This window comes from Pantherophis guttatus, chromosome 3 (assembly GCF_059756535.1).
Source record: "Pantherophis guttatus breed Tessera chromosome 3, ASM5975653v1, whole genome shotgun sequence".
Lineage (NCBI taxonomy): Eukaryota > Metazoa > Chordata > Lepidosauria > Squamata > Colubridae > Pantherophis > Pantherophis guttatus.
In genome coordinates, this window is record NC_142065.1 from 185,538,077 (window position 1) to 185,563,411 (window position 25,335).

General features: G+C 35.8%; 1 protein-coding gene across 3 annotated transcripts in view; it reads right to left on the reverse strand.

Annotated features, from left to right (window-relative positions):
• Nucleotides 1–25,335, reverse strand: part of MMP16 (matrix metallopeptidase 16) — a 154,073-nt gene that overhangs the window by 76,955 nt on the left and 51,783 nt on the right. For 2 of the 3 annotated variants that reach the window (XM_034422389.3, XM_087890779.1), the window contains 2 exons: nt 15,923–16,071; nt 2,615–2,737 (listed from right to left, as the gene is read on the reverse strand). In XM_034422389.3, coding sequence (XP_034278280.1) covers nt 2,615–2,737; nt 15,923–16,071 — 272 coding nt within the window. Of the gene's footprint in view, nt 1–2,614; nt 2,738–7,430; nt 7,446–15,922; nt 16,072–25,335 lie in introns of all 3 variants that reach the window. The other variant, XM_034422388.3, reaches the window with a different exon arrangement.

Here is a 25,335-nt window from a genome sequence, read left to right on the forward strand (position 1 = left end):
ACAAGCATGCCTGATTATGGATGTATAGTTATTTATATAGACCTTCTTTTCAGTTCAACACTAAAAACTAGATGTGGGTAAGGAAAATATATTTATATGAATGCGTCTACAAATATCTACAATGGGAAATGATGCCCTATTAGGTTGTCAGTATTGGGATGTTTATAAGGGTATTCAGTTAATCATACTAAGATCTTGCAAACACAAAGATCTGTAGAGAGGCAGGATACTCAGCATCATTTCCTCTTTAATTATCATTTGAATCATCAACTGCTAACTCCACTATTAACCTATATATTCGTAGACATTAAAAGAAAACTACCATCAGGAAGATCTTTTTTTAGTCACTGAATCCATATAGTGAATTTCATTCCCTTTTCCCTAATTCTAAGTAGAAATAACATTTTCAATGCTATTTAATTTTGCCTTCTAATGGTCGCCCTTTGTCCATATATAACTTATTCCTGTGTTCATGCATAACTAATGCATGCTAATACAGCAGCCCTCAACTTTTGGGCAACAGGACTGGTTCTGTGGAGAGATGTTTTTCTGCAGACTGGAGCATTTAGACTTCTCCAGTCCACAGAAAATTAAAATTTGGAGCGATTTCATGTGCTGCCTGCATCCTGCAGATGGGCCTTTGCTTTTTTGTATGGCCCAGTTTGTGGCATGCCGTAGACCGGTGCCAGTCCAAGGACCGGGGTTGAGGACCTCTCTGCTATTAGATTCACCATACTTTCCTACTTGTTCATGCTTTACCGTCTATACCAGTAAGTGTTCTTTTTTTCTCTTAACAGATTATTCTGTTTTGCTTCTTTTTTCAGGTCTTATTTGGAACTCAACTCTCATTTTTTTTGAGTGGGAGAGTATTGACCCTTGGGTCTTATCTATTTGAAGAGAAAAGTCTTGGGTCATAGAGATCCTTTCTCTATCTTCTTAATGTCTAGTCACATGAGAGCAAAAAAAAAAAAAGATTGGCCATCTTTAGCCCACAGAATAGGTTTTTAAAACCTAAAAACAGATTTGAACATACAATGGTAGACTAAGCCCAATAGGGAAAGGTATTGTTTGTGCAACAGTCCATGCCAGTCCTATCCCATGGATAGGATATACACCTAAAAATCTTGTGATGAAGCTTTTACTTTCTTTTTGGAACAATTTATTGACATTAAAGTCATGATCTATTATGGATTAAGTATCATGTAATGTGAATTATTGGGCTCACTTTAATGTACTATTTATCAGCTAATTTGCTATTTATCATAAATTAAATAAACTGCATTTTGTTGCCTTCCAGAAATAATCAAATTGGTTCACAATAGTTTGATTTCTATTAATCTATGTTGTCATTCCCTAAAGATATCCTCCATATAGATTTCCTTGTTGCACAAAAATCCTTTAAATAAACTTGTAAATATACTAGTAGATATCATGTTTCTACAACGTGAAAAGAAAACTTATCCCTTCTCTACCTGTTCTGCATTGTTAGAACTGTTCTTTTAACATTAATCATGGAAGTGGGATGAGTAATTAGCAGCTATAAGCAGTCCCATAAAAGGCACAACCTCATCACTCATTTGTGATTATTGCTATGTTTCAAAGGAACAGTTGACAACAAGGCATCCTTCAGCATCAGAATGTCCCAAATCTCCCCAAGAATCCAATAAAATAAAATAATAAAAACCAAATATAAACTTGGTTGAAAACGTTCCAAAGTTTCCCAAGATGACGTGAGAAAATAATAAAGCCTTATGAAGTATTAGTGATCTTGTGGAAGATCTCAGGAATCCAAGAATATACAATAACTGTGGAAGTTGGAAAGGATTTCCAATTTTGATTCAAATTATGTTTCTCCCTAATGACCCAAAGATGTTTTTTCAAAAGACGACTGGACTTTGTTTTTCTTGGAAGACTGAATCTTCTTCACTGAAGATTATTCTTGGATGAGAAGCAAAATGTCTTCAAGGAAAAACGAAGTCCAGTGGCCTTTTGAAAAGCACCTTTGGGACAACCATGACCTGGTTGACTGAGAATCTCTATAGACATTCTACTTTATGAGCAGGAATCAGATATGGCCACCACATGTTTAACTCCGGACTTTATTTTGACATGCTGATAATTTTGTCCTTGAGCTTTTCAACTAAAAAGACTTTTGTTTACAACTTTTCCAATCTAATCTTACTGGGGGAAACAAGACAAAAAAATGACTTCTTCACATTTTCTTTCATAAAATACTGCATACTGTTCTTTTTTCTCCTATACTTTATAAAATGTATATCAACATACTATTAGTATTGGTAAATTGAAATGAGTAGTTTTTGCTTCTTGTTCCTTCCTGGTCAAATCCGATTTAACTAGACAAGATAGGCAGCACAGAAATCAAACAAACAAACAAACATAGGAAGTAATTGATTTGACCTTGAAAACTTCAAAGTTACATTTGATATGTAAACCCATTGTCCACCTTTATAGTACAAGAACTTTCTCTCCTAAAACATTCAAAGCCATATTTTTAGACAACAACCAATTTCTTATCTTTCACTAAGCAGCAAAACTGTATTTTTCAAAGTGTTAAGAAATTACAAATTAAAGGGTCACAGTTTTGCTTTCATACCTGTAAGTGATATATTTGTGTTGCCACTTCTGCCCTGTTAAAGCATATCGTTTTCGTCGAATGTTAAATCTAGAGTTGCCTCTCATCTGATCAGGAACTCCACAACGAGGCTTCTTCATCCATCTTTAAATGAACAAAAGAAAAACGAATCAGTACCATATGATGACAATAAGTGCATAGGATCATTGGCACCTGTTGACGCAGCTGATCATATCGCAGATGTGATGCAACTGTCGTATCTCTTCTTCAAAATGGTAAAACATTGGTTTTTACATTTCCACATACAAACAGTTTCTCAATCCTGACAACTTTAAAATGTGTGGACTTCAGCTCCCAGATTTGGAGTTAAAGTTGGCACGGCTGAGAAACACTGAAATACAATATACAGGTACAACCACAACCACTTACAAACACAATTGAGCCCAACATTTCTGTTGTTAAGCAAATCTTCATTGACTTTGCTTGTTGGAAGCCAACTGGGAAGGTCACATGACCCAAGACAGTGGAACTGTCATAAATACATGCCAATTGCCAAGTGCCTGAATTTTGATTATGTGATTGTGGGGATGCCTCAATGGTCATAAGTGTATAAACCAATCATGAGTCACTATTTTCAGTGCCGCTATAACTTTGAACAGTCACTCAACAAATTGTTGTATTTGAAGACTACCTCTAATTCCTGGTTAACATTATTAAACAGCAAACCCTCATAGCATTTCCAAATAAAGAAATAATGTGGGGCAAACACTTTGGTAGGTACAGCTTTTTGTTTGATGTTTATTTAATTATTTGCTGGAGCTTATGCACTGTTCTAACCTAACAGGATCTGCATTGTCACTTGTTCATACTGATTTTGTACGGTTAACAAAAAATCTTATAGCAAAGCAAGTTTGTCCAACTAGTTTGTGAAAGAAAGAAATGGGTTCCTGAATAAAGTTTCATTAGATTTTCCTTCAGTCTCAAAACTAATAGTTTGTGGGAGCAGGAGCAGGATACAGCAACAGCTTAAATTATAAAGTGAAGCCTCTGGTAATTGAAATTGCTCATTGAAACAAAGGAAACTGCCTCTTTTCTTATTCATTCCCTTCATCAATCTAACTCAATACTGTTTTTTACTGGCTTCTAGACAGGAATCTACACCTGCAAGCCATGCCTAGAGATAGCAAGACAATGGACTTGGCTTTTTGCATGCAAACCATATGTTCTGTCTCTGAGCTACCACCCTTCGGTTCCTCACCTTATGAGATTATAATGCAGATTGTAAGAATGAAATTAAACCTATATTATTATGAGATGCCTCTGCCGGGCATACCAGTCTGCTGTTCTACCTTGGTGCACTTCTACAACTGCTTCTGGGCAGCTTGCCATATTTCTTTCACTCTTTCCCTCCCACCCTTTCTTATAAATGCTAGCATGGAGTGCACACAATATTAATAAGGTTCTGGATACCTGTTCCCTGTGTTATTACCCATGAGCCCTTGATATGATACGCATTGGCAACATCTGGAAAACAGAATCTAAGAAATCCAATATATATTTGATTCAGCACAAAAATTAAATCTGTAAGGAAAGTACATCATTTGAAACTCACAGACTCTGGGAGCATATTTAAATATGGATAATTTTATCAGTATCACTTGTGTACTATTATTTTTCCTCATCAGTTTGAAATTTCAGTTTAACCTAATAAATAATGTTTATTATTGCAAGGCAATCATTACTATTAAGATGTCCTGCTTTTCAATCCATCATTTCATTACATTATAACATCATTATCACTATATTCCTATAATTGTAGCTGATTACAACTATTTCCCAGTGTTGTATTAAAATCTGTGTTACTGAAATTAAAATGGCTGGATTACTCATATTTTGCTATTTTTATGGAGCTGTTCTCAACTTCCAGTGCTGGAACACTGCAATACAAAATAAAAATAAATGAGATTTTATGTCTAACTTCACGTGTTGGATAACATTCATGCAGAATGAAGTCACAGAATTGATCTCTTATGATTGAAATATGTCAAAGTTTGTGCTGGACTGATTGTAGTTTGTTTGGTGTTCCCTATTTTTCCAGCTTTTGCCCCTCAACATGTTATGCTTATTTCTTCTGAAGATCAAAAATATTTTATTTATTTGTATCTTTTCCTCGTTATACTAACTCTGCTTATGAATAAACCACTCAGGGGAATAAAAGCATAATAACAGCAACATCCTCTTTTTTTAAAAAAAAAATGGGCCCCCATATGGGAAAGACCCAAATGATAATCTCTGGCCACACAACAGCTCTATGTATATGAAAAAAGCCTGAAGGATTTCATCATAGTAAAAGGACTGTCAGTACACCTATATGACATGAATCATAATCTTCTGAAAAGAAAGTAAACTTTCTCTGAAATGGACATGTTGTGGTTTAATTTCAAAGATCTACAAGGCAATTGTTCTTCAAAAAAGTCAAACTAAGTGCTATGTTAGAATATGGACAGTTTCTGACTTAACTAAATAAATTACAAGGACACGATAGACAAAACAATTTTAAAAATCTGGTTCTGCTACACAAACAGGTTATCTATTAAGGCCATAGCATTTTGATGCTGTAGTTTAGTGCTAAATATGGCAGAAAAGATACTATTTTGGTCGAAGCCAAAGGAGTGATTTAGACACAAGCTTCATATATTATTTTAAATGGGACACAAATATCTATATTTTATATAATTCCTAGGAAATTATAGGGATTTCTAGAGAAATCACAACAATCTCTAGACTTTTATTAATTTCATTTGAAAGTATGTGTACTATGGCTTTAAACTTAACATACAATGAGTTCAAGATATCAAGGTTCCCCAATCTTTAAGGTCTACTCCCTTCTAAAATCAATAGTCCTCTCCACACTGAACTCTCCATCCAGACCCAGACCCAGACCCAGGGGAAGAGATTAGTTATCAAATAAAAAATATCCCAAATCAATCCAATAATTTCCAAATATTTGAATATACTTAAAGAGGCTTCGTAGGACTGTAGCCCCCATGGCATGAAATGGTTACTTAATATAATCAGTTGCGAACAGAAATCCTAATTATCATTTATTCTTGTCCAACAAGAGCTTTTAGCTCGATGCTAGTGAAATAGATAAAAAGTCTTTTGGAGTCACCACAAAAGAAACTGTAGGCTTACTGAGATAAGAGCAGGCTTCCAATTTAAAATGAATGCTCCTCTCTACCCCACCCCCCCCAAAAAAAACACATTTATGTGTTTAAGGAAACAGATCTTTTCTTCCACAAACAATAGTGTGCACATTTCACAGTAATAGCAATGTCCAGCTTCAATCAAATTCAGGAACGCAAATTCAGGTTTGTGTTTTAATTGTTAGTTTTCAAATCAGGGAACCTCACTGACTGGCTTTAATAAGTATTTAAATGCAACATGGAGCTGCTTCTCTAATACTTTTTAGAGTAACATCCTCACACGTGGGATATCCCAGACAGGTGAAAAACATCCAAAAATTGTATCTGTCCTCAAATTTTAATGGAAAAGAACTCCTAAGGAAACATTTGTTCTGAACCAGACTAAAATTTTAATCAAAGTCAAAATAAGTAAATAAGGGAGGAGCCTCCCACTCCTCTTCCAAAAGATGGCAAAAGCCATTTGTAGATGATGATAGATAGATAGATAGATAGATAGATAGATAGATAGATAGATAGATAGATAGATATAGACAGACAGAAAGACAGACAGACAGACAGGTAGATAGATAATGTAGATGTAGATGTATATAAATAACTCAAATGGTGGACACACAGTTTAATACACAAAATACAGAAAATGTAGGGTGTAAGAGAGCTTCGGTTACCTGGCTCTCAAAACTGTATATGTGCTTTAGTTAGGGTAAAGTAGCTATCTACTTTGAGAACAAAGGTTCACTCATGAAATATGACTACATTATCAATAAGAGGACATACGGAAATGGGCAACTTTCTTTTAACCCCTTGTGACTTATTTGGGGATACACACATTTGGAAAATAGACAGCTGAACGGGATCAAAAAATGGATGTCTACAATGGAGTTGTGTAAATTTAAAGCTTTACAACTGCTAAATAGAAGATGTCTCTTGGATAGATGGGTGGGACAACATTAATAATTGATTTTCTTTCTGTGCCTGTACATGGACAACTGCAGCCCATTAAAGAGAACATGGCCTTGGAGTGTTTGTATTAGTCAATTGTATTACTTTTGATTATTTGAAACACATTGTTTGATGGCCATCTTCCCAATGTAATCCGCAGATCTGACAAAATCTGGCAGTAATCTTTCTGGCAGCTAAAGCTCTGAACAAGAATAAATTAATCATCTGATTCAACTGATTCTTTAAACCTACAAATTTAAATGTCTAAATTTAGGCTAATACAATTTGAATATTTTGAACACATCAATATACACACAATAACCTGGTTTTTAGGCAATAATTATAATGAAATATGTATCTCAGCTAGAATTTTGACATAACTGAAAAAAATTACAGCTTAAGCGATAACAGAATTTGTTGGGGTTTTTTTCTGCAGTTTCTGTAAAAATTTAAATCTTTTCCATTTATTGTAGAAATGTGTGTACAGCTACTTGTGTATGTAAATTATCTTGAAATTGCAATTTATCTTTAAAACATACAAAGTCCATAATTTCCCAGGCACTGATACTTCAAAGTGAACAAATGTCAGAATAGCATGCAATTTCCATGCATTTAAATTACAGATACATAACACCAAGAAGAAGCAGTTAAACACACTGTAGTTACCAAATAGAAAAGACGGATGCTCTCACCTTAAGGTGATATCACTACATCAAACGAAAGAGGCAAGGGATTTAAAAGAAGAGAGAACTATTATCCTATGTAGGAAGTATTCTAAACACCAATATTAAACAATACTTTAACAATGTCACTAGAACATCCATTCCGAAGTGTTGGGGTATTTTTTGTGAGCATGAGTTACTTATTTATTTCCTTACTTATTAACTTACTTACTTAAAATTTCTAAGCCGCCCATCTAACTAATATAGCAACTTTGGCTGGCTTTTAAAAATTAGAGCTCATGTAACTGGTGGCTTAGTACATAGCTAAGGAAGAACTTATTTCAGTCACAATTAAAGATCATAGGAAGATTGAAACTATTCTCCAGGTGATATAATTATAAAAATAATTTATATAGCTATATAACATTGAACAAGAATTCAGTCAGAAAAAGCAAACAGTGTTTAGACAAAACAAATTTATAGGCAGGAAATAATTTTAATTCAGAAGCCGAGTGACATTTTTATTTTATTTATTTCAAAAAATATATGACCATATACATAATTGATGGATCACAACATTCCATATAAACTATGTATCTACATTATCAATCTATCATGCTTCCCACTACAGCACCACAATATTCCAGTGACATTTGCTGGGATCACTTCCAGCCTAACCCAGGACTTGGATGAAGAGCCAAGTCTTCACAGCTTTCCAGAAGGCTAAGTGGGGACCTCGAATTCTCTGGGGAAAGCTATTCCAAAGAGGCTGCTATGGAGAGGACATAGAAGCAAAGTCCTATACTTGAATGGAAATTGCGACATATGCAACCATCAATATAAGCCTCACACATGAAAAGGTTGTTAGAAAATATACTTTAGCATTGATATGATTTGTTGCATCAGTTCCTCAACTGCCCAGACTTTCAAACTGAATTCTAATCCCAGTTTCTGGAATGGGAAGGATGCATCAACAATCTTATTATGTAATTGCAATCTCCCATCACAGCATTGCCTACCCTCCACTTTTTAAATAGATGCAAATTTCATAAAATACATATAACATATCGTAAGTTTACACATCAGTTATTTGTTGTATAAAATACGACTGATTCAGATAGTCAAATTTACAATCCAAAATGGCTATAGTTACACTATACTAAAACTGAATAAACCACAGTCTGTCTTTGTATAACATGTGAATTCAAATTAGTGCGAAAAGTATTTATTATTAGTGGTAGTATTGCTTCACATCAGTGTTGACTCCTGGTGACTGCTTGGACAAGTTCCTGCAGTTTTCTTGGCAAGACTTTTTAGAAGTGGTTTACCATTGCCTTCTTCCTGGGCTGAGACAGAGCGATTGGCCCAAGGTGACCCAATTGGCTTTATGCCTAGAAGTCACAATCTTCCAGTTTCTATCCTGATGCCTTAAACATCAAACTGGCTCTCATACTTTATTATACACACCATATACTTTAGACAATTAACACTGGAGCAGATCAATTGCTATTCCATAGTAAATAAAGTTGATGACCATTTCCAAAGTATTGCAAAATAGGAAGCAAAATTTCTTCTTTCTCAAAAAATCAGTCGAGTTGCCTTCAAAAAATAAAAACCACTTTTGATACAACTATAACTTGGATGACTGAGAATCTTCAGACAATCCTAGAAAATAAAATAGGCTCTTCAGTATTGAATTCCACTCTCTAGAAGCAGAAGGTAAAGGCATTTGTTTATTCTCTTTTTCTAACTGATAAACATCTCTTTCTGTTATGTCTGTGTAACAACAGATTAAAATTGACTACTTAAACTCTTTTCAAAACATTTTTTCTTATATAGGCTACTAATACTGTTCCAATTGAGGCCTTTGAACTATGGTGCTGGAGAAGACTCCTGCGAGTCCCTTGGACTACAAGGCGATCAAACCGGTCAGTCCTAGAGGATATCAACCCTGACTGCTCTTTAGAAGGCCAGATCCTGAAGATGAAACTCAAATACTTTGGCCACCTAATGAGAAGGAAGGACTCACTGGAGAAGAGCCTAATGCTGGGAAAGATTGAGGGCAAAAGAAGAAGGGAACGACAGAGAACGAGGTGGCTGGATGGAGTCACTGAAGCAGTAGGTGTGAGCTTAAATGGACTCCAGAGGATGGTAGAGGACAGGAAGGCCTAAAGAAATGTTGTCCATGGGGTCGCGATGGGTTGGACATGACTTCGCAACTAACAACAAGAACAATACTGTTCCATCCAATTTAGGGATTTTTTTTTTAAAGAATATTGTGATTTACATACTTCTCTCCCCCAAAAAACTCTGTACAAAAGCCATTAAGCCATTAAAACTATTATTTTGAAGTACTAAGAACAATTAAAATAGGTAAAGCCATAACAATTAGGATTAGATTAGCAGGGGAAAGTGTAAGGCTACCCAAATAGGATTTTGTTTATGCATAGATTTCCCTGGTTTTTCCGATCCATTCTGGTTTTTAGTTTCTAATTTTATTAGTAATTGTGGTAAAGTACACAATAACATTATTGATTCATTTTATATGAAATAAGAACCATATATTAAGTTTCATCTTAGAGGAACGTCCTTCAAATTGATTATACATATTTGACTCTGCTGATCCATGCCAAGTTTCTATATATTCACATCACAAGTCTGACAGGCAATACATATTAAGAAATTAGGCTCCTTAGAGGATATTCCCACATGATTTTCAAAACTCATATATTTCTCCAAAAGCTTTTCAGATGATATAGTTCATGAAAAAGTGTATTAAAATTAAAGTGATATTTCCGATAATTACCAGTTTTAGCTGTATTATAGGCCAGTGATGACTAACCTTTTAGCTGTCGTGTGCCAAAAGCGGGGGGAATGCAGGGGGGTGTCGTGTGTGCACGTGCCCACACCCATAATTCAATGCACCCCGCACATGCACATATGACCCTCCCACTCCCCCCGCTTTTGGCATGTGATGGCACGATGGGCCTGGTAGGCCTGTTTTTCACCCTCCCCAGGCTCCAGAGCCTTTCTTGGAGCCTGGGGAGGATGAAAATGGCCTTCCCCACCACCTAGAGGCCCTCCAGAGGCTGGAAACGGCCCATTTCCCAACTTCCGGAAGTCCCGAAAATCAGCTGGCCGGCACGCGCATGCGCCCTGGAGCTGAGCTAGGGCAATGCTCACATGGCTCCACGTGCCCCCTGTGGCACGCGTGACATAGGTTCGCCAACACAGTTGTAGGCTATTGCTAACTTGCCAACTAGGGCACAGAACTTCAAGTTTTTTGGTTAAACCAGACATTTCTAGAATTATATGAATACTCTTCTTAAATGTCTTTTGAGCTCAAAATTAAAGCAGACCAGCTTCCATAATATCAGTGTAATGTTGCCTGACTCATTCGGCTCCGTCAACATCTAGGTTGTTATATAGTGCAGTCACTCCGCTTCCAATATGTGTTCAGCATAAATTTTGTTATAGTAGTCTAGTAACCAGAAAAGAAATGAGTAACTGAAATAGTATTTTGATAAGGTAGTAGCTGGCATTGATGCCCCTACTTCAACCAACAACTTTCAAGCATAGCTCAAAGTTAAGATAAATTAGCAAATCATAATCTTTTCACAGACAAAGCCCACATTTCAAGACAAGCTGAAAATGTGTTTATAGATCTACTAGCTTTTTTGTCCACAACCCTTCCAGAATTAAATTACATTGTGTTTATCTCTAGATATTCACAAAGTGTGTCTAGACACCTGCTTATATCAGCTACATAAGTTCAAGTCCAATATTAGACGTAGAAACTCACTGGTGATTAGGACCAGTCACCCTGCTCAGATTTAAAGATTTGCTTTTGTAGGGATCAAATAAAAAGAGATCCCCATATGATCTATTTTGAGCTCCTAAGGGAAGGCAGGATATGAATATGTCTGAGGAACGTATCCGTAAATATCCCATGTATGCAAGGTATTTGGATTTTATTTTTCCAGATAGCAGAGCTTCTCCATTCATTTTAGCAGATAGGTCAGCTTTTATGTATACCGAAACATCTTCTTCGCTGAAGTGAATGTGAAAATCCCATTTATGCCATTTGGCACAAATTCTGGAGTAGATACTTTATATTTCACACAAATAGTCCATTAGAACTGCTTGGCAATATCATTTGTGTTTATATCCCAATAGTAATACCTGATTGACAATCTTCCATTTCAATTTATTTATTGACACTATAATGTTTTAAACACTCAAGTATATACTGGAATAGCAGGTCAATTTCTATGTAGAAAGACATATATTGATATCACATTATTTAAGAAATAAGTACTTCACATTCTACTGCAATCTCAAACTAATGTGTGGAACATAATATTATAATCTGGAAGATTTAATTCTTTCCCCTATTTTGTGGAGTTCTATGTAGGGGTTTCTTGTTTTGTTTTGTTTGAAGCATTCAAGCCTTTTTTTTTTTTTGAAAGAAAGTACCTTAAAGTATGATGTATACATACATTTCATGAGGATTTATGCTAGAGAAATTAGAAAAAAATGGGGAAATCCCTGGATTGGTTGTATCAGCTCCCTCTACTTTGATGCCCTCCAGTCAGCACCACCTTCATTGATGGGAATCTAGAATCTGACAAGAATTTACTTTACTTTTTATATATATATATTCTTCTATATTTCTAATCTCAGATTTGAAAAAAAAATCAAATCAATCCATTTGGTCATACATTATTTCACTATGAGAAACATGTCTTTGATGGAAAGAAATTAGATTGGGGTCCTTGAATTTAGATAATCCATACAAAACAGTGGTGGGATTCAAATTTTTTTACTACTTGGTTCAGTGGGCGTGGCTTGGTCGGTGTGGCAGGGGAAGGATACTGCAAAATTCCCATTCCCTCCCCACTCCTGGGAGAAGGATATTACAAAATCTCCATTCCCACCCCACTCTGGGGCCAGCCAGAGGTGATATTTGCCGGTTCTCCAAACTACTCAAAATTTCCACTACTGATTCTCCAGGACCTGTCAGAACCTACTGAATTCGACCCCTGATACACAAGCATTATCTGCCGTTAGAATCAGAAACCCTTCAAATAGGTCTAGTGCAGGGGTGTCAAACTCATGTCGTCACGGAGGCGTCACACGACATATCGGGACTTTTTTCCCCTTTGCTAAACTGGGTATGGGTGTAGCCATCACGTGACACATCTGGCCTGCGGGCCAGGAGTTTGACAGCCCGTGTCTAGTGTCTACTAAAGTATTTCATGATTTAATAGTTAAAATAGCTAAGCTAAAGCAAATAAGTGTTTGACAAAAGAAGGCAATTTTGAGTGTTAGAAGCTTTTAAATGCTAAATTAGTGGCATTTGGGAGGAAATCTTTTTCACCAACAGAAATTAGCTACCGGAAGCTGACAACAAAGGAAGTTATAAATGTGCTGAGAAAGATAGCATTGATCTTTGAGTCAAAGTACTATAATCAAACTGTGTGAAAATGTCATTCTCATGTAAATAAAGTGTGGTCTATATCTCTGTTAAGTGATTGTCAAAATAGATCTTAAGCACAAATAACATTTCCTAATTTGATTTTATCGTTTAGTATTCATCATTTCAGCCTTATAAAAATGTTTTAAAAATTAATGCAGAAAGGGATTTCCACCAATCATTCCTATAAAACAAAACAAATAGCAGGTGAGATTATCTGATGATCTGGTGCTATATTTTCTCCTTGTGATTTAATATCAAGGAAAAATGAATTAAAATTAGATTGAAAAAAAGCCAGCATATTTAATCATCTTTTTCTCCTATGCAATATGCAAATTAACCACAGTTTTGATACTTGACATCAAGGTTGAACAAAGCATGCAAAAGTGATTCTTTGCAAAGAATACTAGCAAAAGCAAGACACTCTCTTTAAATTAAAGTATTAAAGCAGCTGCATCCTCTGATATGTTAATACAGCTGCTTCCAAGAGTGCACCCAACTGCTTGAACATTTGTTTATTTATTAGATTTTGAAGATGCTTTACTCCAAAAAGATTATGGACAACTTATAATTTTTTAAAAAAATACATAATATCAAAAGAAAAACATGAATACTCAGAGATACATTAATAACATCCCCAAAAATCACTAATAGCTACACAAACCACTTCACCCTGGACCTGGGAACAGAGACTTAGATAACAATACCACTGGGACCATCAACAAATGAATTGTGCATGTCCTCACAACAGCCAGAGGAAACATTTAAGGCTACCTTGTACGCTTTCCAAAGAATCCAGATATTTTAACTTTTCAAGAAGGTTGCACCATTCATTCTAACGTGCTTTACAAGCATTCTTTCAAAATACTTTGCACAATCCTATCACATACCTACCCTTATGTGTCTCTTAAAAACGATCCCACCAAATCCAATTCATCTGGCTTCCAAATGTTGCATTATTCCAGTGTCCATTGTTCAGACATTTATGTCTATTATTTGAATTTAGTCTATTATTTGTATTTATTTATGTGACGTCATTGCTCAATACACTTTTAAAATACAGAGGAAACAGCAACATGTCTACACTCCTAGAAACATATAACAAAATTCTGACAATTGGGAAACTAAAAAAGTAGAGAAACAAATCAGAGAAATAAATAAAAAGAAATCAATCGTGAGATAGGATCAGGAATGGGAGACACTTGCCTCATTATTATTATTCAACTTGTATGTCACCTGACTCCTAATGACTCTGGACCACTTACCACAATCAAAACAAAGAAATTATAATAAAAAAGACCGAATGAAATGAAGCAAAAGTTTGGGTTAAAGAGCAGACTGCTTGGGAGTGCTTGCAAAGGAATTTGGTTTGAAGGTCATGTTTCATTTCTGCATGTTTTTTTGTGGATTTTGTTGGCTCTCCCAACCACTTACCTAATGTGGGAACCCTCTGTGTCAAGGAGGAAGCTGGAGAATATGTTTTAGGCTTCCTCATTTTTCTTTTCTTTTAATTATTTTTTTTAATTTATTTTAAATACAAGTAATGCAAACAATATGAACATATACATACACATCTAAATACAAAAAAAACATATACAAATAATACAGTGCACCCCCATCCCTGAAGACCATTTCCCCCCCCCTTATATTTCTTCTTCTATAACAGCTAAAAAAATATACAATATATTCTAAATGTTCCCTTATCCCCTCCAAAACAGCATATATTCTTGAGTAGGTTTATTCCCTTTGCCTTCCACCAACACTGATTTTATAAAATGCCCCCATATTTCATTATAATTGTTTGTTTTAATCATTCCTTTTTAAAATTTCATTTCTGTTGTTAATTTATTGTTTGTTGCTTCCTTATTTTTCTTATAGGAAATGGGGTTGGGGAATTACATGCAGTTCTCACGCACAGTATCAGGTAGATTTTGCAGTTTCAGCATAATAGCTAGATGTCTATGGAGAATCTCAGTCATCCAGATCATGGTGCTTTTTCAAGAGGCAACAGGACTTTCTGGTTTTTCTTCGAAGACATTTCGCTTCTCATCCAAGAAGCTTCTTCAGCTCTGACTGGATGGTGGGGATGGAATATTAGCTAGATCAGCTGTGCATGATGGGATATGTGGTTACTAGAATAGGGAAATTGTCTCACTATTTGTGAGACATTTGGGAGGAGATGGGGAGAAACATGACTGGGTCACAGGCAGGAGTGAAATGCTCCTGGTTCGGACCGGATCACCCGATCTGATAGCGATGGCAGCAGGTGGTTCGGAGAACCGGTAGCAAAAATCTCATCCCCCCGCCATGCCCAGCTGAGCTGCGCAATCATCAGAGGCTTTTATTATTATTATTATTAAAACCATTTTTTCTACAACCTCTTCAGCCAAAGAGGTTGTAGAAAAATGCTTTTAAAAGCCTCTGACGATCCCAGCTGAGTTATTACACCCCCACACACACACCAAACCATGCCCACAGAACCAGTGAAACAAATTTTACATTTCACCACTGGTCACAGATACTGATAGGTACCAGAAAAAAAGATAGGTTACTGAGTTTGGAATTAGGGTTTATCCTTTTTCCCACCACCGATTCATTTAAAGTCTATACACAGCTTGTTAATTATACTCTTCACACTCTTGATCATGATCTGGCTGGCCTCAAACGTGTCTTAACTTTGTCCTGAGCCACAAAAGGACATCTGATTATTATCTCCTTGTTCAGCTTCTTTTGTGAATTTTGATTTAATACTCATATCAGGATAAAAATGTCATGACTGTTCAAATCCATTTTTCATACTTCTTTTTTTGCCCCCTTTCTTGTAGAAATTGACTTTTATCGAGGCTTTCATTGTGCCTTACATTTCTTCTCCCCACCCCACCCCACCGCCTGACATGATGAAAAGAAAGGAATATTCTAAGTCCCAGACTGTTCAGCTAAGATTTCGAGATAGGATTTAGATAGCCAGCCACTGCAATGCTTCTAATTTTCCACATAGATTTCAGGAATTCCAAAAAGGAAGGGCATCGCAATAAAATTTACTTACTCAATTGTGTTCCTGTCCACTTTTCCTGTCATGTTAATGCCATAGAACTGCTGCATGGCAGCTATAGCAGATTTCATTGTCTCTGCAGTGCGCAACACGGACATTCTGGAGTCAGAGGATGGAAGATAGCCGTATTTTTGTAACCACACCTACAACAACAAGCAAAACGTGCATTAGGCAGAATTTAAGGTCCAGGATTTCCTAATCATTCATCTTCTACTTCAAACACTGAAAAGACCGTTTCAAGTTTGTTTAAATCCTTTTACAATGAAGGAAAACTAAAAGTGCATTTAGCTGCTTCTTTTCCAATAATTTAACTGGGGTACATGTGCTTAAATAATATACAGGTAATCCTCGACATACAACAGTTCATTTAGTGACTGTCCAAAGTTACAATGGCACTTAAAACAGTGATGTATAACCATTTTTCACACTTATGACCATTGTAGCATCCCCATGGTCACGTGATTCACATTCATGTGCTTGAAAACTGACTCACATGTATGACTATCGCAGTGTTTTAGCACCAAGAACCTTGGTAGCACAGTGGACTAATGCATTGCTATTAACATCTGCTGCTTGCAATTACTGCAAGTTCAAATCCCACCAGGCCAAGGTTGACTCAGCCTTCCATCCTTTCAAAGGTAGGTAAAATGAGGACCCAGTTTGTGGGGGTAATAAGCTGACTTTGTATAAATATACAAAAGTATGAAGGCTATTGCTTAACGCATTGTAAGCTGCCCTGAGTCTCCGGAGAAGGGCGGCATATAAATTAAAGCAAAAAAAAAAAAGTGTCCTGGGGTTACATGATCACCTTCTGCAACTTTCTGACAAGCAAAGTCAATGGGGAAACCAGATTCATTTAACAATTGTGTTACTAATTTAACAACCGCAGTGATTCACTTAACAATGTGGCAAGAAAAGTCATAAAATGGGGCAAAGCTCACTTAACAAATTTCTCACTTAACAACATAAATTTTGGGCTCAATTGTGGTTGTAAATTGAGGACTATCTGTATTGCATTCATGGACTTATACATTTGTGGATTTTTACATATATATATAAGAATAAGTCTTATACAGAAATATTACTTGGTACTGTGGGCAGGGTGTCATGTTAATTCCTATACTTTTTTTTTAAGTATGAAAAATAATTCTAATACAGGTAGTCCTTGATTTACAACCATAATTGAGCCCAAAATTTCTGTTACTAACCAAAACATTTGTTAAATGAATTTTGCCCGATTTTAAGACCTTTCTTGTTAAGTGAATCATTGCATTTGTTAAGTTAGTAACACAATTGTTAAGTGAAACTGGCTTCCCCACTGACTTTGCTTGTAAGAAATTTGCAAAAAGTGAGGATATAACCCCAGGACTCTGCAACCATCATAAATATAAATCAGTTGCCAAGATCAGATCATCCTTTTTCAGTGCCATTGTAATTTTGAATGGGCACTAAAGGAACTATTGTAAGTCAAGGACTATCTGTATTACCATTCAGCATCTCAGGCAGATAGTATTGCCACTCACTGTTAATAGGCCAGTTGAAGCCTTCTCTCCCCCATTTCGAACTGCTATAATTATCTTCTTCAAATACTGCAACCTGCGAGTTCCCTGGTTCTGAGGCACCTTGTAGGTAAAGAATAGCTGCTGCTAGAAAGATATTGTCTTTTAAAAATGCCCCTGACAGAAGTTCTATGGAAAACTAAAAAAAGACAGCTACTATTAGGAGCACAGAAAGCCATTGGCCCTGCCTCCAGGCCTCCAAACAGAGCCTTAGAAGAAAAGCTTTAGTATGAAAGGATATGCTTGCTCAGTGCTTCATTTGCTCATTTTAATCTTTAATCTTTGTTCAAGAATTTCCATGGAATTCGCAAATTACAGAGTTTTTATACCAAGTAAGATACACAGTTAAGACCTATGTTAATATATTTTTCCCATTAAAAAAAATAAGTAAAAATAGTTTTATCCAAATATCCAAAGTGAATTGAGCCCGTTTTACTAGAGAAAGACATTAACCTAGTTCTTATGCTACAAAAGAGGCACAGTTCCCTTCATGGCCTTTCAGGTGAACATTTGTAAAGGAGAAAAAGAAAAACCAATGAAAAGGCCTTGGTAGCAGGAAAGCACATTGGACTAAGCTGCTATTGGATATTCAGGAGAGGTGCTCATCATTCCTGATCTACAGAGTTGGAAGAAACCTTGTAAGTCATCTAGTCCAATCTCCCCATCCTCCCAAGCAGGAGACCTACACCATTTCTGACAAATGCCAGTCCAATCTCTTCTTGAAAGCCTCCAGTGATAAAGCTCCCACAACTTCCAAAGGCAAGCTGTTCTATTGGTTGATTGTTCGCACTGTCTACTATTGTTTCTTATGAAACAATGGTAGACAGTGGCTTCCAAACCTTGAAGACTTTCTTAAGTCCATGTGAATGGAGTCAGCAGGGATTTCTTCTGAATGGAAATTAATGAGCCCCGGATGAACTTGTTTGGAGTTATCTGTTACTTTGGCAGGCAGGTCTAGAGCAGGAAGCTAAGAAGCTGTTTGCAATTTTTTGAGATTCCTATCTGTAGGTTCAATTGGCAGGATCCCTACAGTTCAGTCTAGATCATTCCCAGTAATTATTCTCTTGAATCTCCCATTATTGTCCTAGTTGTTTTTCATTTCAGATAGACTCTCAACTACTCCAAATATTGCCTTACTGTGACAATTGTGTTTTATATCCATATCTACCTCTTCAGAGCAAGAAAAGCTCTGGCTATCTTTACAGACCAACCAACTCACATCAAAGGCAAGACATGTGTAAGTAAAGTTTATTCTCAAAGCAAACTTGCCACAATGAGTCACATCAAACAAGCAGATGATTCTAAATTGTGTCCTGAAATATTCAATTACAAATTCCCATGGAAATAACTAACTAACTAACTAACTAACTAACTAACTAACTAACTAACTAACTAACTCTTCTAACTATTATGTTAAAATCTTTATGGATTCTGTCTCTGTGTCTCCCTTTCTTACTTCTTTCTTAATGCGAAGTAATGGTTCCCCAATTCAGAACAACCCAGGTCTAAGGTCATTCTTGGTTTGGACAAAATGGAGAACTACAGTTAATTGAAGATTTAAACTGAAGAGAATGGATGGATGTAAAAGCACAAGGACAATTTATATTTTAATTTAATATAATTTCCCAATAGTGGCAACTGCATTGGTTCAGTAATTTTGAATGCTATTCAAAATTAGCATTCAATCAAGATTTATTGCAAAGTTTCCAAAAAAAAAAAAAAAAAAAAGTCCCACTAATATATCATTAGGCGACAGGTTGAATGGGAATCAATGGCTGGAACCTGACATTACTAATATAATAATTGTATATTATTCCCTAATCTGCTTTTTAGCCATTCAACATATTTGACTGACTCTTCAAGAATCTTGCAAGGAATTCCTTTGGTTAGAATACAAGTCCTGAAAATTGCATTCTTACTAAAGTTTCTTGAACATAGAATAGCTATGCAGGACCACTTTATATAAATAAAATAAAATTTTACATATTTGAAAATTTTTACATTGCTTTTATATACATCCATTCTTTTGTATTTTACATTCTATGCTATAATATTTTTTAAAAAATTGTACTTATCCTGTTTTTATTATTTTGGATTGTGAGCTACCAGAATTATTTCTTAACATGAGGCAGTTGGGCACACCTGGACTAGCGTATCTACTATAGATCACAATTTAATCTGATTTATCTTTTGTACTGTTTTTTTTTTAATTTTGATTTATATGCCGCCCTTCTCTGGAGACTCAGGGCAGCTTACAATGCGTTAAGCAATAGCTTTCATACTTTTGTACTGTTTCCCCTAAATACTAAGGGAAATTGTGATACAACCTCCAAAAGGTAATTTAAGAATATATATACATACATATACATATACCCTGTTTTCCCCAAAATAAGACATCCCTGATAATAAGCCTAATCGGGCTTTTGAGCGCATGGCAATAAGGCCAAGCGCTTATTTCAGGGTTCAAAAAAATATAAGACAGGATCTTATTTTTCGGGGAAACACGGTACACATACATATACATATACATATACACATACACATATATACATACATGTACCTTTAAGTGACATAGATGAGACTAATAAGCTAATGTTGCAGGTTCTATCTATCTATATCAGGAATAACAGTATCCATAGCACCTGCCTTTTAGAACATCTTACTTAAGATGAGATCTGCCTTCATCCTCCTATCTTTCCATAAGAGCCTGAAGACCTGGCTTTGGTAGTTAGTCTGAAGAACCAAGAAGGGGGTACACACTAGACTGATAGCAAACTCCACCTCCCACCTCGCTTTCTGCTTCTCTACCCTACCTGCCCATCTTTTACTCTCACATTGTTGTGTTTCTCATTTTTGTCTTTTTCATTGCTTATTCTACTGTTCCATTACTTTGCTACTGTTATGTTTACATGCCTTTTCATTTCTCTGTTTTTACTGCTGTAAACTGCACATACATTCTAAAGTTTGAAATGTTTCAAGGTGCAGATTAAAGAGAAAGTTTTCATTAGTGGCAGTGACTCAGTGACCACCATCTCCAATGGAACAAAAATGAATGCCAAACTAAATGAAGGAAACTGAGTTTTCATGCAGTGGAATGTCATTACCTCTCCTTTCCCATTCACATTTTTGCAGAATGTTAAAACTGCTGTAAATTAAATTGTAATCCAACTATAAAATAAGTTTAACGAAAAGTTTTATTCATTTAGAAAAATGCAATGGATCTTTTCACTGAACACATTGTATTGCTACATATTTCCTTCACTTTTAGCTTTACTATTGAGAGTAGTTGGATAGTGAATAATTAGATCAGTTTTTACTATATGGATTTTAGATCTATCTCAGAGTCATTTTTTTCCCTAGTAAGGGTCTCTAGGTTCTCTGGATTGATTGGCATATTTGGAATTGATATATTTGCTTGAGTGCATATGTAATATAATATTGAAACATTTTCTATCTTTTGCACAAAGCTGCAAAAAGAGTGGAAGAAAAGTATCTATTCTTTAAATAGCATCTGCTGCTTGGTACAAACTCTATTTTGCCCCTGGCCAGAACATTTCCAGATGTTGCACAGTCTCAGCCAGTACTATCCTTTGTTAACAGATATCTAAAATTCAAATGAACACCACCAAGAAAACAAAACAAACTCTACGTGGTTTTAAACAAATAATAACTAGCTCATAAAACTAATGGTTCATTTGCATATAGATTCAAAAGCTTCATTTTCTGTTTTTCTCCCCCAAAAGGCAATATTTCCCAACCTTTCATTCCCAGAATTCCATAGCCAATATGGTCATTGATGAGAATTCTGGGAATGGAAGTCCACACATCTGGAAATGGCTAAGGCTGGAAAACACTGCTTTAAGTTATCTAGCAGTAACTAAAAAGGTTGATGCCATTACTTTAAATGCATGTTTCAAACTGTTGCATCATCCATAAATTCATACAAATTTAGACCATTGTGTAAATGTAAATAGTCATCAATGGGAGTGGATACTTTAATCATCCATAATTCTTTGAACTCAGATTGGAATAGGGTATTCTTGGAAATGAACTTGGCTTCTTAATGCAACCAAAAACAAGTATGGGTGACAGTGTTGTTGCTGGCTACTCTAAAAAACCATGTACAAATGTTGATTTGAAGTTTGGATGTAATTCCTTTTAAGTTTGTGCTTTGAAAATACCAAGTTTACAACTTAATATATGCAAAAAGCATTTTATGCTTGAATGAGATTTTATGCATCTCCCGTCTGCTAAAATCAAGATTTTTTTTGTCACCATGTGTAATCCATTAAAAAAAATATTGGATACAATGTTGAGATCATTATCTTTCATTTACAATAGTGAAATGGAATATTTATATTGCCATCAGCTAACAAAACTGATATATCAATTCTAATGCCATTTCCAAAAGCAAAAATGTATACATGATTCTGCAGTATAATTAATGACTCAATATAATATGAGATTATTTTTTAACAAAAGAACCCCTATGTGGAATATTCACCAGTGAAAATACTAAATGTCTGCATTACAGTCAGTTAGTTCCTGTTGTCCTGTGCCTGACCCATTTTTTCTTCCAGTCCCAGCATTGCTTTAAGAAGCAATCTCATCCTGGGCAACTTTTTTCCCCAGTGGGTCCCTTAAATATGATAATTGCTGAACATTATCAAGTTCAGCAGTGACCAGTTTTAACCAGCTAATAGTGCTACCTGAAATTGACAAGGCCCTGCTCAGTTTCACACTAAAGGCTTTTGCTTGCCTCCTAAGCAGCTCCTGGCTCCAGCCATCAGTGCAGTAGGCAAACAACTGATGCTAATGCATTTCTTTCAATGTGTATTGTTCCTTTGTGTGCCTGCTTATTCTCTTGTAATCCCTTTCTCTCCAATGAATATAAATGCATGCATGACTTCTCTTCCTGCTAATTATCCCAGCTCTAGGGTGGGCATTCCAAGGGGCAAGGGATGAGGAAAAGGGATAAAATATTTGCCTTTTTATGCAGCTCCCTTGTGAGTTAAGTTCTGGAAACTTCCTCTGCCTTTTGGGCTCACTCAATTCTTTGAGCCCAAAATTGAGCCCAAAATTTGAGCCTGTACTGTAAAGAAAAGGAAAACTGAAGTAAAATTATAGCATAGTTGCAGCAATGTAATTTTTCATTTAATAACCATATCACATAGCAATCGAGTTGCTTGTTCCAACTGTATTTGCTAAATATAGTTAAAGGGAAGAAACAAACTCAATTTGATAGAAGACACAATTTTAAAATAGTATACTCTCAGAAAATGACCAAAGTCAACTTTTCAGGTTCCTTCGTTATATAAAACCTACCAGAAAAAAAGAGATATTTGAAAAGTGTAGCTTGCCAGAAAAACATGACTGAATAGGCTGTCTCTTGTAGCTACTCAGAAATGGCCTTGAACATACCCTAAACATTTTATCATATTGTGTTCATTAGTAACATCCTGCTTCTGACCCTGATATTCAATACACTTAAAGAAGCCATGATTATATAACCCTAAACCAAAACTAAACAAAATGTGGCTTAGCACTATGGGGGAATTAATCACAAACATATACTCCTTGAACTAAAAACTATATTTGTAACAAAAATCCAGTGGCAACTTTGTCTTGTGAGTAAGTGGCTTTGGGTCAATTTGGAAGAAAGAAATGTTATGGAGAAGAGAGAATTCAATCACTTCCTTGTCTGCTACCAATTATCCTGTTAGCTTCTCGAAGAATCAAACTCTGAAATAGTAGCGGGAAAGTAGCTTTAAAAAGTAATTTGGAAAGAGAAGCTGAGGAGAGGGGAAGCAGGGGGAAAGAGGAAGGTGAATTAACACCACCACCAATTCTCAATTTCACATCTTCCACACAACACTTTGTTAGGTTTTAGTTATGTCCATTTGCACATCCAAGTTAAATTAAAAATTGATCTTTCTTGTGCTGCTCTAAGTCAAAATCCACTGAGGCCAAAACAGGATTTAACCAGAGCGCACTTTGTAGATGTATAATACTAGCTGAAGTTGTGGCATAGAAAACACTTCAGGAGCAAAAGATGGTGAACTTTGATGGCTACGCTTGAGCTGCCATTAGCTATGTCATTGCGAATATTAAGGAATAGCTGCCCATTCCATTTACTTTCACAGCAGTATACCTGTTTAAGTTCAAAGCATCATCATAATTAGTTTTAGAAATGGTGTATGTTATGCCTGAAAAACTTTGGAACCCTTTATCACAGCAGAGCAATATGCTAAAAAAGAATATATTAAAATTCATGAGACCTAACTGCACACTTGTTCGCATGCCCCATATCACTTCTGTTCCTGAACAACTCTGCTATTAAAAAGGACTAGAAAGAACATAAAAACCAATAGCTGTTCAGTCATGCATTTTTCATTATGTGGTATACTCAGAATGATAGAACTGAGGGGAAGAACAAACATAATTATGCACAATTCTAACAAAATCACTAATTAATGCCCAGATATTGATACAAATAAAAATCTCAAAAATAAAGACCATTTTGAGAAGAAAACCAGAAAAAAAGATTACAAACTGTTAAAAAAATACATAAACCTCTAGTCAAGAGAGGTCATCTTATTGGTTCAATGCTGTTGTAGGTCCAATTCCTCACAGATGTAGAGCAGTGGTGAAATTCAATTTTTTTTACTACTGGTTCTGTGGGCGTGGCTTGGTGGGCGTGGCTTGGTGGGCGTGTTGTGGTTTGGCGGGATGGCAGGGGAAGGATACTGCAAAATTCCCATTCCGTCCCCACTCCTGGGGGAAGGATATTGCAAAATCTCCATTCCCACCCCACTCTAGAACCAGCCGGAGGTGGTATTTGCCAGTTCTCCAAACTACTCAAAATTTCCGCTACCGGTTCTCCAGAACCTGTCAGAACCTGGTGGATTTCACTCCTGATGTAGACCCAATTTCTTGCTACTCCACCCTACAAACTATACCTTTCATTCTTCTACCATTAACTTTAGATTTGTGTGCACTAACACAATCATGGTTCACATAAGCAGTTTTCTCAAATTAAACAAAACCAATCCATTTCTGTCCTGATCTGTCATGAATTGTAATTAAGATTGCCAGAGAAAGTCCATTAGTTCAACTGAAACAATCCTGGTCTTCACCAACATCAACCTTGAAACTTTCAAGAAAGAACTGCTGCCAGAATCCAAGACTCAAATGAAACAAATCCTAATTTTAATCTTTAAATTACATACACTATTGAACTTTAGGACACAAAACAAGAAAACCTCCTTTATTTTTAGCATGCTGGAATTATATTTTAACACACTACAATACTGGGAGATGATAATCTGCAAACTACACATGACTCTTTGCCCCTCTTTTCAACTACTGCAGTGCCCCAAAATTATAACTCTAAAAAATAAGCAAAGCTTTAGAATAATCTTTTCTGAAAGATTTGACAAAATAAAATAAAAGGCTGAGTATACACATTTGGCTTAAAAACATTTAAATGAACCACTCTACTTCTTTCATGCCACTATCATGCCCTTTTCAAGGAACATTTGGAACTGGGGCTTAATGAGGATAGCAGCTCGAGAGAAAGTGGGGGGAATCTGCCAGGATTCTGTCAACCTCTCAAATAAACCAAGCAAGAAATCCAACAAGATGAACTAATTCTACTTTATTATAAGGCTACATTATTATGTTTGTATTATGTGTATTTTATCTCTTGGCTGTTCACCGCCCTGAGTCCTTCGGGAGTAGGGCGGTATATGAATTTAAAAATCAATCAATCAATCAATCAATCAATCAGAATCCTGCAAATCAGAAAACATAAATCTCCAGTCAGCTCTTTTTACCAGCTGATTATTT